The sequence below is a fragment of the Nannospalax galili genome, unplaced genomic scaffold (assembly GCF_000622305.1).
Source record: "Nannospalax galili isolate Female #2095 unplaced genomic scaffold, S.galili_v1.0 scaffold310, whole genome shotgun sequence".
Taxonomy (NCBI): Eukaryota; Metazoa; Chordata; class Mammalia; order Rodentia; family Spalacidae; genus Nannospalax; species Nannospalax galili.
This window is the reverse complement of record NW_008328488.1, coordinates 1,321,914-1,332,529: the sequence shown is the minus strand read 5'-3', so window position 1 is coordinate 1,332,529 and position 10,616 is coordinate 1,321,914. Positions and strand designations below refer to the sequence as shown.

The following is a 10,616-nucleotide window of genomic DNA, read 5'->3' as shown; positions in this document are numbered from 1 at the left end:
CAGAACAAGGGACCCCCCCCGACTTGCTCCTGCCTTCATCTCTCTCCTGGGTGGGGGCTCCCTGAACTAGTAACAGCCTCTCCACGGCATGCTGTTTACTATTCCAAGCAATGCTGAGGGCCATGCTGGGGGTGGAGGGTGGCTGGGGAGGGGGAAAGAATGTAGGAGCTTCCCATGGACTTCTAGTAGCTACGTAAGCCCTTCCCAAGAACTTGCCTAAGATTAGATAAATTTGAATGATCTTCTAACCGTGCCCTAAATGGCCAAATGAAAATGTTAACTCCATTTTAGAAGAGTTTTAATTTCAACAACTTATGATTAAAAATACATTTTATAAATAATTTTTTACCATAGACTTGATTAAAGATGGTTGTAAACACTCTACAAAAAAGAAAGACCACAACAAAGGATCAAAGAAATTACACCAAAAAAAAAGCTATCACCTTCCTATGTAAAAATACATTGTACATCACAGCGTTTGCTTTGTGCAAAAAGTTTGAGAGACTGCTGTTAGGCAAGTCAAACATATTCACTAAAAGGGAAGTAAACTTTAATATACTTTGCATAATAACACAGGCACAGCTGAAATAATGAATTTTTCCACCCCAGAAGTTAATATACCTTAATTCAACATTTTATTTTGTGGGACCAAAGGCTGAATTTGGTGTATGTGTGTGTATGGCATTACGAGTATCTTCTTTGATGTTAAGTCCAACCTGGAAGTATTTACAGTATTTTCAAAGATGGTGTTCTCTCAGTCTGTCTATGTACATCCGTTAGACAGCTCTTTAAGAAATTAAATTAAACCACTATCTGTCAATCAGTGGATATCCTCAGTTGAGACTTCCAGTTTCCGCTGTGGTACAAAGAGGGTTCCGAAAGAGGTTTTATTAGCACCATCAAAATCCACACAGGACCAGCTGGATTGCTTGGTGGGTCCACCTGGTGTACGGAAGAAACTTTCGGCCACCACTTGAGAGCCTTTGGGTGTCACAGGGACAGGCTGGTTGGAGAGAGGAACGGAAAATATATGTGTCAGACCCACAGCCGCTCATGCACCCTGACCTTGAAGACTCGGCTGGCTGATTTGTAGCTTGTTAGGAAGCTAATTCAACCTGAGATTCGAAAGATGAGCCTTGATGAGTTTGTTTTAATTCTCAATCCTTTTCTCTAAAAGGAGACAGACCTTGTGACGCCCCAGTAATATGGACTCCTTGGGCTCATTCTTCTTGAGACTGGAAGGTCGGTCTGCAGTCATTCCCCCTGACAGAGTTCCCTCTCCAAAGAAGGCAAAAGCAAGCCTCCTATGGTACAGATATTTAGGGACTAGTAACTCAAGGAATAATTAAATTAATTGGCTATAGTTGACACATGCCTATAAACCTCAAACCTGGGAGGGAGAGGCAAAGATGGGGGATCCAAAGTTTAAGATCATCCTCCACCATATAGCAAGTTAGGCCAGCCTAGGGTACATGAGACCGTGTCCCCCCAAAACCCTTAAAATTAGATGCAAACGGTCTCACCTGTTGTGTCCCTGTCACAGCAACTGATTGTCCATTTAGCTGGCTCTGGCCTGGAACTGGAGAATCATGGATGGTGGCCCTCACTTGCCGAGAGCTGGCACTTTCTGGTAAGACACTAGCTGCTTCTACATATGGGGACATGGGGACAGTTCCCGTTCCAGGTGCAGGGCTGGCAGACACCTGCGCACTGGTCGAGATGAGTCCCAGGTGCTGCAAGGTGAAGTTTACAATGGCTGAGCTTGGGTTCTGAACAGGAACAGGGTGGCTTGAGGTGAGCGCCGGGCTGTTCCCAACAGGTACGGCTGCCACAGAAGTTGGGGAGACCATTAGCTTCAAAGGTGTCACATGAAAAGAGGGGAAATTAACAGCAGTGAGTTCGGAAGATGTCACGGGGATGACACCTAGAAAAAAAGGAGACGAGGTCTTAAAAGCACAGGCGTTCATCCAGGAAGCTGGATCGGTAAGTCAAATGGAGGACAGCTGTGTCTGAAGGTCTTAGCCATGCACTCACCTGCCACTGGGGAGCCGTAGAGCCTGTGGTTTGGAGAAAGTGTACCTGAGTTTTCTTTGCTACACAACATGGATTCTGTGCCCAGGGATGAGCACTGGGTGAGAGGGATCAGGTATCCTGAGGGAAGCAGGGCCTACAAAATAAGGACAAAGAGTTATATACACAATACTAAAGGGGCGCACGGCCTATTTCCCAACCCTCCTCAAGGGGTGGGGCGGCAATATCTCTTGGTTGTTTTAATCCTCAAGTGGTTTGGACTACAGGCAGCTCAGCTACCTGGATGCCAGAGGATAATAGCATCCCACCCAATCCAATCCTTGTCCGAAATAATAGACTACTTGTTTCTTTCTGAGACAAAGTCTCCAAATAGCCCAGGCTGGCCTTGAACTCTGGATCCTCCTGCTTCAGCCTCCTTAATTCTGAGGTGACAGACATGTACTACAAACATTTCCAGTTCAGAATGTACCACTTGAGGCTACTCAAGGGCAGGGCTCAGCCTACACATCACCCTCACACTGACAGACTTCCTGGTATGGAAGAGGACCATCAGGACCAAGTTTAAAGGCAGGTGAATACAGCATGTGACCCTGCTGGGTTATTACCAGATTATTCAATTACAGGGGATGGTATTTCCCCAGTATATCTTGGGTATGCAAACAGGCACTACTTAAATCATGGTCAAACATGTTTCTGAAATACTTAAACAAATGGTGTCTTTTCTAGAGAGCTTATGAGACTTTAATGATGGAATGTGCTAGAATCTAATGGGGCACAACACAGTATCATTTCCAGTTCATCTGGAAACTAAGTTTTATGTGGGCTTTTGGAGCAAGGACTAATATTCAAAGAAAAAGTTTTAAGCAACACTGACTTAGTGGAAGGAGTGGCAGAACTATGGTCCGAGGCCATGTCCAATCTGTTTTCTCAAAGGCTTCCCTGGAATGCAGCCATGCCCTTTACATAGGGGCCATTTGTGTCTTAACACCAGCATAATGGAGTAGGTGCAGCAGAAAACCTATGGCCTGGGGAGTCAAACACATTCGCCAGCTGGCCCTTTGCAGGTCTGCTGACCTGATCCAGAACCAAGGAGTTGCAAAGCCTAGACTGTGTCCTTGTAGTTTTCTGTTCAGATGATACCAAGCAGTCTGGTGGTATGAAAAACAGCAGAACTCAAGAATGACAGAAAAGAGAACTGGCTGACTTGTGTTAGACACCCAGGTGCCAGTAAGCAAAAGCTGTGGCTGGAGTGGCCCCACGTCTCTTGGTTCACTGCATTTTCCCCAAAGAAAGAGTCTGTGTGGGTGGCAGCAGTGGCCGGAAAGTCTGCTCACCCCTCCCTGTGCTGTGACTAGAGCTAAAAGCAGCTCTTAGAAAGCAGGGGCCTCCTTTCATCCTTAGACTTTCTTCTCTGTGATGTCAAAATGACAGTCCACACTTTTGATCTCTAGCTCTTGATCATCTTTCCTTGGGAACCAGTGAACTCAGAATCTAGCGAGCTGAAAGCTCTAAACTCGGCTTGTCTGGTGCTTGGTACTGTTCAAAACCAGGAGCTGGTGCCTTGAAGGCTGCAGGGACGGAGGGCTCTTGATGGATGGATTTGGGCTTTCCACATGGGGCTGGTCGGCCATCGTTATCCTTTCTGGTGGGACGCGTTCTTTGCAATCACTGGCTTGACTCATTCGAGTCTTCAGTAAAGCCTATGCTACTCTTTAATAACTAAGCCTCAATTTTCAACAAATTACATTTGTTAAAAGTTTTTTAACCTACAATGAAGCTTGTAAGATGGATGACTTTGACATCCCCTTGAATGTCACCTCTTCTAGACTCCGGTCACCTCCCACCCCTGCTCTGATTACCCACCCTGCTTTGCTTTCTCTGTCCCAGTCACTCAATTGGATTCTATCCCAAGAGGTTTGGACTCTGAGTACATGCTGCTTATTGAACGAAATTAGCACATGAATCATTTTCCTTTGTTCTGGTCTGTCCATGTTAAATAGGTGGGGTCAAAATGAACTCCCAGAGATGGAAAAATAAGTACAGGACATGAGACATCTAAAACCCCTCATCGGGAAGCCCTGGGAAAACACTGTAAAATAACACCCATCAACCCAGCCAGACTATAGACCTCACAGAAAATCAAATCAAGGTAGAGCCTTGTGACTGCCCCAGCATATACATTAAACACAAAAATGAGAGAGAAAAAATTGAGATAATAGATGTTTTGAATGGTTTGGTTTCCATGAAGACTTCCTCAGGGAAGATTCCCCAAAACTCTGAAGCTGCCTTAATAACCACAGTGACAGATAATGCCTTGATCCGATATGGCATCTTAAGTCTTAAAAGGATCACAAAGCCTTTTATGTATATTCTCATGTAATAAATTTGCTTAATCCCACAAAAACTAAGATGGCCCTTATAGGGCATGCGTGCAGAAGCATCTGCCACCGAAGGCAGCTGGGTTGGGTTTGATCTGCAGCAAGTTTCTAATCCAGTAGGTGAATGAAAAGATCAGAGGAATAAATTTGTTATAAACAGGGGAAAACAAAATGTAGAAAAGTAAAATAACTTGAATTAACAGCAGGGGAGAAATGAGAAGCCGAATGCCTGCTTTTGTGTTCATTATATTACTTAATGACACTCTGCATAACTGTCTTGAGGGGCAAATGAAACGCCTGTGTAAAACTAATCTAACGTCTGTGACACTTGACATGTGGGTAGGCAACCAATACACACTAATTCTTTCTTAAGATAATCTCTACCTAGGGAAAAAATTGCCTAGAATGTAAACGGTGTTAGAAACCCACGTATCCACTACACCTCCAAGTTGACAAGATCAGCTTGACTTTCCATTTACACAAAATAGAAACTATGGTAAATGTGAGGTAGAAAGGTAAACGGGGAAACAAATGATCTCCCTGGCAACAGATGCCAGGAAGATGACACTAGATGTTCAGGCCTGACTCAGAAGGCAGGAGTTACAGGAGCCCCACATGTCCATCCATTCAGGGTGACATCTGCTTGCAAATTATTTATGACTCTCATGACAGGTGTTTGTGTTCCACTATGGGATGGAGAAATGGACTTAGGGACAACCACCTGTGATGCTTTAAAAAGAGACCAAGTCAGCCTCTCCTCCAAAGGTTAAAAATGTCCCCTGCCATCATCCTTGTGGGGATCAGCTGTCTAGGGGCCTCACGTGGCTTATGGGATGTTAAGGGACAGTTCCTGGTCTTCTGAGAGACTGAGCTTTGCTTTGGTAAACTTCAACAGCCACCAAATTCTCCTCATCAGTCACAAAATTGCTAAAACTTTAAAGCAGGAGTCAAGGCTGTACTTACTGTGGAGACATTTTCCAGTCCTTTCAGATCCTCCTTCAGTTTCTTAACAGAACCACCGTCCTCCAGGGCGTTCGTTCTCTTTGTGCCTCGTTCTCCAGTCGTCTCCCTGCTTCTGTTCTTTGTACCTTGTCTTTCTGGTGCTGGCTGCAGGTTTCCGGGTCGACAGGAGGCACCAGCCTTTGTGGCATCGGAGACGGCCTTCTCAGTGCTGGCATTTGTAGGGTCTTTGGATCCAGCAGCAGTAGAGTGGGTGGGGCAGACTGCTGGGCTCAGGCCTTGGGGTGGTGTCAGCATTTGGGCTTGGGCAGGCTGTAGGTAGATGGCATAGGATGGGCCTGAAGGAACCTGAGGTAGGATCACAGGCACTGCGGATGACAATGGGCTAGGGATCAGGGGGAGCATCCCCAAGGGCTGGATGAGAGCAGGTGTCGACAGCTCCAGCTCAGAGTTCACTACAGGGTCCAGTGGGGCCAGGGGTTTGTAGTGCCCAGATCTTGCTAGCTTCACTTTTACTTTCTTTCTGGGTTCACTAAAAGAGAAGATTGAAAACGTGATGTCACATAAATATATTTGCTCCTAAGTGCTCCCCCCACCCTGCACGCGCACGTGTGTGTGTGTGTGTGTGTGTGTCAGAAGTCAACACTGGATGTCTTCCTGTCACTGCCCACCTTAATTTTTGAGATAGGGTATCTCACTGAGCCTGGACCTCATCGATTTGGCTGGGCTGGCCGTCCAGCGAGTTCCAGGAACCCTCCAGTCTCCCGCACCCCAGCACTTAGGTTACAGATGGGTGCTACCACATTCAGCTTTTTACACGGGAACTGGGGATCTGAGCGTAGGTCCTCATGCTATGACAGATACTGTACTGTATGTGCTGAACCACCTTCCCAACCCTGAATTCTATCACATTTTGCCTCAGGTTGAAGCTACTCTTTTGTGAAACTAGCAGTAGTTTCTGAAATGACCAAGGAACAGTGATGAAAGGATTATGTCCCAGTTTCCAGGCTGCCACCCATCCTCACGTAAAGCAAGAAATTCTAATGTCACAGCGAGTTAACGATTCATCCTGTTTCCAAAGAGCACTGCCAACCTACCTTGATTGCTCTTCCAATTGCATTTTGCAAATAGCAGCGAGCTGAGCCATTTTATTTGGGAAGGGTGGAGAATTCTGAGAACTCTCAGCTGGTAAAATAGAAAGCAGGAGGGTGGTCAAAACTAAGTAAGTATTCATAGAGGAGAAACCTCCGCACTCAAAGGAAGAGAAAGGAGCCTCTGCTGCTGAGCTGCACAATTAAACAACAAACACCAAGCTGCTTTTATCCTCTAGTTCGGATACGTCAGACCCATGAAGGATCAAGTAGGTCAAGAGAAACCAGATCAAAAGGAATTCCTCTTGGCAGAGCCTTGCTTTCCAGGGAAGCATACCTTTGATGTTCTTGACAGGGCTGCTGGGAGCAGAATTGATCTTTCTCCGATCGCTCTCTATACTCTTTACCAATTTGATAAGGGATGGGTGCCGAGTAAAGTTGGGTTTCCCACGTGTGGAAAAGAGGTTTTTGGCACAGTTCTCTTTCGCAGACTGCCTCACCTGTACGTCAGAGGCAGGACAAGGTGTGACTGGGCTGGGGCCTGTAATGGAAAAGGTCAGTGTGCGGAGGCCCAGGTCCTGCTTCCTTCTGAGAGAGGAAATCAAGATGCAGCAATAAAACCATGTCAGGGTAACAGCACCGAGTACCCGCCATGTAGTCTGTGCTAAAGGCTTTCTGCCTGGAATCCTGTCTAGCTTATTCAGTGACTTTAGAGACAGTATTTCATACTGCATCTCTGACACCACACTGTACAGCCGTCCCTTCACATCCAAGGGACACTCCTTCCAGAATCTCCCTTGCGTACCAAAAGCTGAGGTCACGCATGTCCCTTACATAAAATAGCATAGGGCTTGCATAAAGCTACGCATGTCCTCCTGTGGGCTCTAAATCATCTCTGGATCACTTAAAGCACTTAATATACTGTCCACAGTTTGCAAATAGTTGTTACATGCTATTGTGTGGGAATAACAACCAAAAAGTGTCTGCACTCATTTGGTACACACACAAACATTTTTAAAAGTTTCTTTGTTCCATAGTTGAACCCTTCCATATGAAACCTGGGGACATGGGTGCTATGTTACAACCAGCACACTGCTGGCGTGCTGTGCGGTCACTGTTGATTTTCCCTTCTTGGTGACGTCTAAAATCTTGTTTGTTTTGTCTTCAGTGGCATGTGAAAGCTTGTGAAGGAGGTGGTTCTTGTATCTGCTCCACTCAGAAGGGTCTCGGGAAAAATGCATCCCAAGTCAGAGCCGAGTGCACAGGCACCATGGAACTGGTGAAGGATACAGTCTCCTGGCTAGCGGCATGCAGGCTGAGATACGCAGCTGCTCACTATGGCCCCAGAGCCTCCATTCCAAATTCCTGCACCAAAGGACCTCTACCCGAGAGCGCCAAAAATCACAATAACCCTGCAGAGGCATCACTGCTTTTCCCGTTTCACAGGTGAGGGAACTGAGTCTTGGAGCCCCAAGCTGCCTGCGGTCATACAGCTACTAAGTGGCAGAGCTGGGACTGGAATGGAAACCTCCCCCTGCTTCATGGCTCCCCTAGCCGCTTTCCGGTGATTCTGGGGGTGGATCTTCACAAGAATACAAAATGTCAGCGTCACAGAGTCGAGACAAGGGCTGGAAATACCTCCCTTGAAGCCCGTCTCATTTCCTATTCTCAAGGGTACAAGTCATGCTGGGGTCTGCGCTACCAACAGAAGCACCTGTACTTCATGCTTTGTGGTCTTTGGACTGCTCAGATCTTTCCTCATACAAGCTCTACATCTTGGTCACAGGGTGAGGGAGAGTGGTTATGAACCTCAGCTGATGTAGCCAGGGGCCAGCTGTGTGAGCACTGTCCTGAACTGCTTTTTCAGTCATTTACATAAGCCTTTCCTGTGGCAGGGGTGGGGGGTCGTGGTGGGGGGACGTGGTTGAGGGGGTGGGAAGATGTAGGAGTAGGACGGAAGGGAGAGAATCTGCAAATGTGCATGAATTCAAAAAAAGAATGGAAGGAATAAAAAACCACATACCACTGGTATTTGGACTGATTTCTGGGCCTGTCCATTTAAAAGCTGGCTTTCGGCCTCTTTCCTCCGTAACGTGGACTTTCTTGATAAGATCCAGGCTACTCAGAACATTGGCAATATCATACAACCTCCTAATTTTTGCTGGAAAACAAAGTATATATATATATATTTATATTATTAATAAAATAATGAAAAAAATCACAGGATTTTGTGTCATAAGAAATTCAGATATATTCAAGAGCTGCCCTGCCAACGCCAGGCAGAAACTTGAGTCCTTTCAAGTCATTTTAACAATATCACTTTAATTTTAACAAAAAAGGAGGTTTGAATATTTAAAAGACAGTTACGGCGGGGCCTAGATTTTAGAATAGCAGTGCTGGGTGTAATCAGAAAAGTGACTTGACAAAATTAGCCTGTTTAAGTCACATAAGGAGTCAGATGCATGGAGTACCTAGAAATGGAGCATCACCTGTCAACATTTCTATGCTCATGATAGTTTGTAACAAGATTTACTTACTATCATAAACATAGAAAATCTGTATCACAAAATTCAGAACTTTTTATGCCGTCCTTTACAAAATAAAGCATGGATTTGTTAATTCTACACATCTCACTTATCTTGAAAGTTTTGCTAATAAGGTCTCTGTTTACTTCCATGTTGATAGTACAAAGTTACAAGCTGAGTCTCCAGCTTCAAAGCAGGGACAGAAGGTTCTGAATTCCCTGGGGATCTGGCAAATGACACACATGCATTTCCTGGAACAGCCTCCAGGCCTATGGCTGACCTGTGCAGCTGCAAGCTAAACAGTGTCATGACTCAGAAAAAGCAGGCAACCCATCAGTAGGATCAGGTCTTGTGTTCTCAGACCACACATCTCCCAAGCGCCAGTGTTACTGCCTTATGGCCCACATCCAGGCCACGTCCCAGTGAGAGACAGAAACATGGCAGGCTGCTCTGTCTGCCCAGCTCTTTTCTCCACCCTTTTCCTACTTTTCCTACAGAAGTTCCTACAACGTCTGACATGCTGATTAGGACAGAGCTGGTTAGGAACCCAGCCTGCAGCCTCAAATTCAGAGCTTCCATCTGACTAGAATCATTCTTCCAAAATGACAAGCCATCTGTGTTGTAGTTCCTATTGGGGGTCAAGTTATGGAGAATTACTTATGCCCTCCTCTATCAGCATCAGTGGAAAGAGCAGAGATCCAGATCTACTTTGCAACTGATGCTTACACCTTGGTAAGGTCCTACTGTGTAAAACCGAGACAGCGTTACAGTATCAGATAGAGCCAAAGCGTCAGACCAGGAAGACCCTTCTGTGTGTCTTCGAATTCCAGTCAGTTGAAGTGGTACCTTCATGACTGCTGGGGAGAGGCACACCCAAGGAGCTGTCTAGTGCTCCATACATCTAGAAATCAGTCGGGAAGAGAGGAATGGATTCCAAGCCTACTGGGCAGTCATGACACTTACTTTTAAACTTGCTTTTATCCAAATCTTCCACATGGTCTTCTCCAATTAAAATCTTGGCAGCGATTTCCAGGCTCACTATCTGAGGCGTCGACACCAAAAACAGCATCACAAACTTCTGGCTCATCACTCGTAAGGACTTGTCTTTGCGACTGTTTACAGAAGCTTTGGAGAAGGATAGAGATTAGAGAATTAACATTCATGAAGGGGCAAGTGTCTTCTAAAGTAACAAGGCTTAAAAATAGCACTACCAGATCACCCAGCTGACAGCTGTGGCATTTCCAACATTAAAAGCTCCTGAGGCAGCCCTGCCAGACGGTGCATGCTTAAAACCCCAGCACTTGGGAAGTAGAGACAAGATCATGGGTTCAAGGCCAGGCTGGGCAGCACAGTGAAACCTGTCTCAAGGAAACAAAACAAACGAAGCCATCCCCACCACATCTTCGAGACCCACAGGTGCCATGCAGTCTGGACCTTGTATTACTCTCACCTGCCCGGAATTCCACTCCAGGGAGTTCCACAAAACACATGTCCGTGTGTCCATTCTGGCAGGGGTTGGATTTGATCATGTGGTCCTCAATGCCATAACTTTTAATAAAGTCGAACTCCTGTTCGTACTCTTTCTTTTTGATCATCATGATCTGCTCGGCGTACCTGCTCTCTTCCCCGAC

The 10,616-nt window shown here is 45.9% G+C and overlaps 1 protein-coding gene across 1 annotated transcript in view; it reads right to left on the bottom strand.

Moving 5' to 3' along the window:
• Positions 1-284: 284 nt before the first annotated feature.
• The window catches only part of E2f8 (E2F transcription factor 8), a 16,233-nt gene continuing 5,901 nt past the window's right edge, over positions 285-10,616 (bottom strand). Inside the window, exons 5-13 of the mRNA XM_029560550.1 lie at positions 10,436-10,613; positions 9,949-10,110; positions 8,484-8,621; positions 6,798-7,001; positions 6,467-6,554; positions 5,373-5,901; positions 2,035-2,167; positions 1,524-1,924; positions 285-1,003 (exon numbers count right to left, since the gene is read on the bottom strand). Coding sequence (XP_029416410.1) covers positions 821-1,003; positions 1,524-1,924; positions 2,035-2,167; positions 5,373-5,901; positions 6,467-6,554; positions 6,798-7,001; positions 8,484-8,621; positions 9,949-10,110; positions 10,436-10,613 — 2,016 coding nt within the window. The 3' untranslated portion in view covers positions 285-820. The remainder of the gene's footprint in view (positions 1,004-1,523; positions 1,925-2,034; positions 2,168-5,372; positions 5,902-6,466; positions 6,555-6,797; positions 7,002-8,483; positions 8,622-9,948; positions 10,111-10,435; positions 10,614-10,616) is intronic.